Consider the following 5,936-nt stretch of genomic DNA (forward strand, 5'->3'; position numbering starts at 1 on the left):
GCAAGTGCTCAGAGATGGTACCTCCACTGCAGTCTCAGAGTGACCTTTCTGCAACACAGAGATCCTCAAAACCTCTGCCTCCACACACCTATGGGAGGCAGGGGAGAGAACATGATTCATCACAGGCAGAATAGTAAAAGGAGGCGAGCTCCATTTCCTCCTTTAAAAGCAGAGGACCAAAAGCCCTCCTTGGAGTCCCTTGTGCCTTGCAGTAGCTGCAGAGGTAGCTGCAGGGCAGGATGCCCAGCCCTGGAAAAGTATATTACTCCTACTCCTGCTCTGCTCTTCAGCAGTAGTCTAGTCCAGGACCACTGCCAGTACGCAAGCATCTCATTCAAAACTCAGAGGAAAAGATGCAGCTGTCTGGTTAACAAATACTGACACTTCTCCATATAAGTCATTGGAAAACAGGCCCCAGATTTTAATACATAAATGTTCCTTTGTCCGGTAACCCTGTGTCATAAGGAGAGCAGATACATGCCCTTTTTCTGTGCCAGCATTGTCCTGCCCTCACAGTGCATCCCTTGGCTACAGCTGGGAGCACAACCCTCAACTGAGCCACAGGTACACGTCTGTTCTGCAATGCTGTGTATCAAAGAGGCAGAGGACCCAGCAAGGCACAGAGGGCAGAAAAGGAAGCTGCATCCCAGCCTTGTGCCACTGCATCCTTGACAAGCGGAGGTTCCCCTGGCCATTGCTTCTACAAGCCCCATGAGGCAGCATCTTCTCTTTAGGCAGCTTAGCAGCTCAGCCCTTTCCCCCATGAGGGGCAGGGACGCAAGAGAAGGAGGCTGGGAGAAGGATGGCTCCTGGCAGAACCCCACACCACAAGTTCAGACTTGTGTCTGTGTCTATAATCAAAATCCAGAAGTGGTCTTGCACTGGATGAATCCCTTTTTGACAGCTGCTGGCTCAGCAGCTTCACATCTGCTTTCAGAGCTCTCTCACGCATGTGCAGGTTCTGCAGCTGGCCAGACAAGGGCATGTCTTTCAGCATCCTTCCCCAGCTGAGAGCTGCTTTATCTTCTCACATCGAGTGAGTTCCCATCTTCCCTCCCCATGAAGCTTCAAAATCCAGCTGTGGAACTGCAATTCAATAACACAACAACTAAAGGATGTCTCTGTGAGGGCATGTCCTCCCACACTGAGGCTCTCCAGCCTCAGTCATTTCCCTCTGCTCGCCAGGGACCCCTCTGCTTCCCCTGTGTTGCCACCCCAGGCAGGTGTGGAGTGCTGTCTCACCTTTTCCAGGCTGGCCCTGTGTCCCACACTGATCAGCGTCATGCCCAGCTGAAGACACATACGGTACAGTTCATGCTCCACGTCTTCGGTCAGGGCACTGGTGGCTTCATCTAGCACTGAGAGAAAAGTTGTAAGCCCCACAAATGCTCTCCTGACCAGTCATCTCCCCCTAGGCGAAAAAGCAGCAACTGCAGAGAACATTTCACACGTTAATCAGAGTTCCTGGTTAGAGCAGCTGCAGAAGGCAACTGAGGAGAAGCCTAAGGACTCCGAGTTTCCTCTGGCACAGCTGGTGTCAGCCAGCTGGAAAAGCTGCCCTTCCCTACAAGCCCTTGATAACATCCAAACAGCACTGCTCACCTCATTCCTCCCTCTCAACAGCTACCAGCCACTGCCTGGTCCCCACTGCTGTGAAAACCAAAATGCAACCTTCCCAAGGCAGGCTGTGTGCCGGAATGCTGGGCTGAGCAGCAGCCTGTGCATCCCTCTGGCCCAGACCTACCTGGAGCATCCAGGATGGTCTGAGGCACCTTCCTGTCAGTTAAGGATAAATACTGCAGATCTGGAGCAGATAAATTCAATTTGGTTTACATCATCTCTAGAGTTTTTAGTTTGCAATCCAGCGGTTCCTTCTGCCCAGACAGAACTGAGCCATACCACAGGCTTCAGGGGGAGAGCTACTTATATGTGGCTACTTGCTACTGACACCAGTTCTGTTCACCCACACCTACCCTGGGCCTCATGACTCATTACAGCTGAATTTCCCACATTGCTTCCACAATCCTACAGAGGTTCAGAAGCTTCAGATATGGCAGCTCCCTAGCATGCACACTTCTTTACGTGCAACTGGTAAGTGTGCTGAGAGAGGGCTTCTTCAGGTGCCACTGGACCTGAAGTGAAAACACAGAAACCTGAACATGAATCACTGCTTCCCTAAGAGAATGTCTGATATACAGCCTCTTGATTTTCCACCCTCCACACAGACCATGAAATGTTTTCACCCTGAATCCTCTGTGTGCTATGCTGCTAAAATAATGGTCAAGATGACGCATGTTCCTAGTAAAGAAAGGATTTCATGAGCTGTCTGTGTACCAGCTTCTCTTTACACCAACAGCCCTGCCTTTGCACACAGACACCCACTCCCTTTCTTTGGCGGTCACTCACTCACCTGCATATTTTGGCTGGAGGTAGAAGAGCCGTGCAAACGAGAGCCTCTGCATCTCCCCTGGGGAAAGGATGTCATACCTGCAGCAGGGTTGAGATTTGAAATCTCCCTCAACAAAAAGAGCTTGTTTACTGAAGAGCTTATGGCTGTTGATACTGGAGACCCCAGCAAGCAACTGTCCCTGTGTTGTCCTGTGCTCCCTCCACTCTGGGACTGGGTCTGCACCCCTGTGCATAGTTGGCTGCCTGCAGAGCAGCATGGCTTGTGATTGTTGGCATTGATGCTTGGGGCACAAAGGCTTTGCCGCTGTATACTGCCCACCTCCCACAGGACACATCTGGACACAGATGTTCCAAAGTCCAGCAGCAATGTGCATCTGCTTAGAAGGGTTCCTCACCCAAAGGGATCTCCCAAATTCACACGGACGGCAAGCTCCCTTACCAGTTCCAGTCCACCTGCTCATCCAGTCCTCCGGCCCTCGCCAGCAAGTCAGTCTGCAGAGAGCACAGCAGTCTTGTGAACACAGACTCCAACTCTGTCAGCCCATGGCCCTGAGCATAACCACCCCCTTCCTGCTATTCTCACTTTTCCTGCTTGAGCTGAAGTTGCTCCGTATCCCTCCTCCTCTGCCTGTCCCGTGAACAGTCCTATCTCAGCTGCAGACAATGTGCCTGTGTGTCCAGCACACAGTCATACTATGCTGCCATGAAACCTCATCCCCTTCTTCCCTCGCTGGCAGTACCAGGAAAGAAGGCAGCAGCACTCCCAAGGACTCACCAGCCCAGCCAGCTCCAGGAATCGCACAATTCTCTCATCATCTGCAGATCCTACGGGAGAAAGCAGCAAAGCATTAAGCAGAGGCAATGTGTGCTGGGGTCACAGCTCCACAGAGCGGTTGGCGGAGCAAGAGGGCAGGATTGAAGGGTCTTCTGAAGTCCAGTGTAGCTGTCTCAAACATTTAACTATGTCAGGTCCTGAGCTGTGGCACAAAATACTCCCAAAGACTGACCTCCCTCAAAAATGTTTACCCTGGCTCTCAGCAGCATGCCAGGAGGTAGCTGGGCTCCACAGATACACCTGGGACTTGGCTCAGTCTGTGGCCACAGATGGACAAAGCCAGAACACAAGGATTCAGGCTTCAATTGCCATGGCCCTGCTCACCAGCTGCTCTCTTATGGCTGACTACCCACTGTACGCTCTAAGTGGTAGAGTCATGGGAGCAGGGCTCAGGTAACAGCCAGCAAAAGGAACCCATGCGGGATGGGAAAAACCTCTGTGGAGCAGAGAATACACTTGATCTGGAACAGTCAGCAGCTATGGAAGCTGAGCAGAAGGACTGTGCATCTGCCATGTGAAGAGCCACAACAGTGGCTGATGGCTGCAGTTACTCTCTGCAAGACTGCGACTCCCAAGTGTTTGAAACCAGCACGTTACACTGCTTCACTCAGAAACTTAAACGTGGACATCTGCAGGCTGCAGCAGACCATATGTGGTCTGGCTTGGGAAAAGGGCAGGGGAAACAAAGAATCCATGCAGTCTGACCTCGACAGCATGCAAGGCCCTGGGACATCATTTGAAAAAGAGGAACAGTGAAAGATGGAGGTGGATGGAAAATGAGATGAAGGTAACATGGCCTATCAGAGGCAGGTTGTACTAGACAGATCAGATATACTCCATCAGCAAGGTGCCTCGACACATATTACATGTCCAGCACAACATGCAGAGCATGGCCAGCTTGTCCCTACTGCACCAAGAGAGTATGTTCTTATCAAGAGAACATGTTCTCTCCCTTTTGGGAGGGAACACAGACCTGACCTTAACCTTCACTAAGGTAAATCTCCCACAGAAAAGCAGAGAGCAACAAAAGCAAAATGGATGATTGCTCCTGATGGGGCACAGTAGGGGAAAAGCTGCACTGGGCACAGGACAGTGAAGACACACCACAGGGCTGGCTCTAATGAATTTCTACATACCTGAAACTGGATAGATCTCCTTCAAGGGATAGATCACCTGTTCAACAGAGCAAAAGAAGCCATGTCAGAGGCAGCTGGGCACAGTCCATCAGAGATGCAAGGGCAGTGGTATGAACTCTGGCACGAGGGAAGGAGCAGTCACAGGCACCCTCCCTCCTGCAGGCCTTTCTGCAGGGGCATGACCAGAGCCGGAGACAGAGGCAGCCCTTGGGCTCACCTGCTCACGCAGACTTCCATCAGTGAAGAACGGCTGCTGTGGCAGGAACACCACTCCCTGAGGGCCAAAGCAGGTCAGCATCTTGATGCTTCCTGCACAGAGACACACTCATGCCAAGCCTGCAGTGCAAGCCAGCAACTACCCAATGCCCCCCTGTAGTAGCAAAGAAATCACAAAAAAGGCATATTTGCACAGGGCAAAGCAATAAGACCCAGAGCAAAGTATGCAACAGAGCGGTGGCTCGAATGCATCAGTGACACATTCACCATCACAAGGTGGCACTGGCCTCACAACCCCACACTGCTACCTTCCAAACTCAGGGCAGCCCTGGTTGAGAATGAGAAGGCTGCGGCAAGCAGCAGTCCTTACCCTGCGTGCTCTCCCAGAGTCCCCCAAGGACCCTCAGGAGAGATGTCTTCCCTGTGCCAGTGTTCCCCACAATCATCACACTGTTTCCTTGTGAGATCCTGAGGCTCAAGTCCTTGATGAGCAGCTTGCCAGAGGATGGCACCAAGAGCGTCACTCGCTCCAGAAGGAAAGCTGTGTCCCTTGGCAGCGGGTCCTCCTCAGAATGGCTGCTGGGCCACCACCAAGACAAAGGAGGAGAGATTTGGGGGTAAGCGATCACGCTGAGACTAGCAAACATCAGGCACCTTAAGCCTCCTGTGCCCTTGTGACAGCAGTCCTGCCCCATGTGCCCCAGGAATGATAAATCACAGCGAGCGCTGCCTTCTCCAACCAAATGCATACAACAGGATATAACACCAACGGGCACCTCTGTCCCATGACAGTCACACATTCTGGCACATAAGCTGCAAACCAGCCAGTTGCTGAGGGGAGACTCACCTGTCCAAATCCCAGCTGGTTTTGGCTTCTGAGCAGTTACCACTTCTTTTTCTGCCAAGGCTCAGCAAGGTCTCCTGCAGTTCACCAATCCTAGACAAACAAGAGGTTGCATGAATGCCAGGGACAACTCGAACGGCCTCCTCACAATGTCCAAACTTGTCTGTGCTTGCTCACAGGCAACTGTTTCTTATTTATTTAGCACAAACATGGACAGAGTCTTGTCCCATACCTCCCTTTCCTGCAGAGACCTGCCCACAGAGAAGCTCACCTGTGTGTGTAGCCAGCTACATCGGTCACGGAACGGGAGAGATCTATGAGCTGGCTGAAGCAGCCAATGAGGTAGATGGAAACAAAGGCATTCTAGGGAGAAATCACATGCCAGAGCAAGGGTCAGCACTGAGCTGGGGTATTGCTCCTTCCTCCATGCTACGAGGAGGCAGTCAAGGAGTCCAGACAAGGGGCCATGTCAGCAGTCTCAGCAGGCAGATGGGAG

General features: G+C 52.1%; 1 protein-coding gene across 1 annotated transcript in view; it reads right to left on the bottom strand.

The window, feature by feature from the left end:
• Positions 1–990: 990 nt before the first annotated feature.
• ABCD4 (ATP-binding cassette, sub-family D (ALD), member 4) overlaps positions 991–5,936 on the bottom strand; it is a 14,040-nt gene continuing 9,094 nt past the window's right edge. Inside the window, exons 9-18 of the mRNA XM_010009293.1 lie at positions 5,712–5,803; positions 5,444–5,533; positions 4,967–5,175; positions 4,598–4,689; positions 4,381–4,417; positions 3,185–3,234; positions 2,849–2,901; positions 2,411–2,487; positions 1,243–1,358; positions 991–1,086 (exon numbers count right to left, since the gene is read on the bottom strand). Of these exons, the coding sequence (XP_010007595.1) occupies positions 991–1,086; positions 1,243–1,358; positions 2,411–2,487; positions 2,849–2,901; positions 3,185–3,234; positions 4,381–4,417; positions 4,598–4,689; positions 4,967–5,175; positions 5,444–5,533; positions 5,712–5,803 (912 nt within the window). The remainder of the gene's footprint in view (positions 1,087–1,242; positions 1,359–2,410; positions 2,488–2,848; positions 2,902–3,184; positions 3,235–4,380; positions 4,418–4,597; positions 4,690–4,966; positions 5,176–5,443; positions 5,534–5,711; positions 5,804–5,936) is intronic.

Source organism: Nestor notabilis, unplaced genomic scaffold (assembly GCF_000696875.1).
Source record: "Nestor notabilis isolate BGI_N333 unplaced genomic scaffold, ASM69687v1 scaffold33332, whole genome shotgun sequence".
NCBI classification, from domain to species: Eukaryota; Metazoa; Chordata; class Aves; order Psittaciformes; family Psittacidae; genus Nestor; species Nestor notabilis.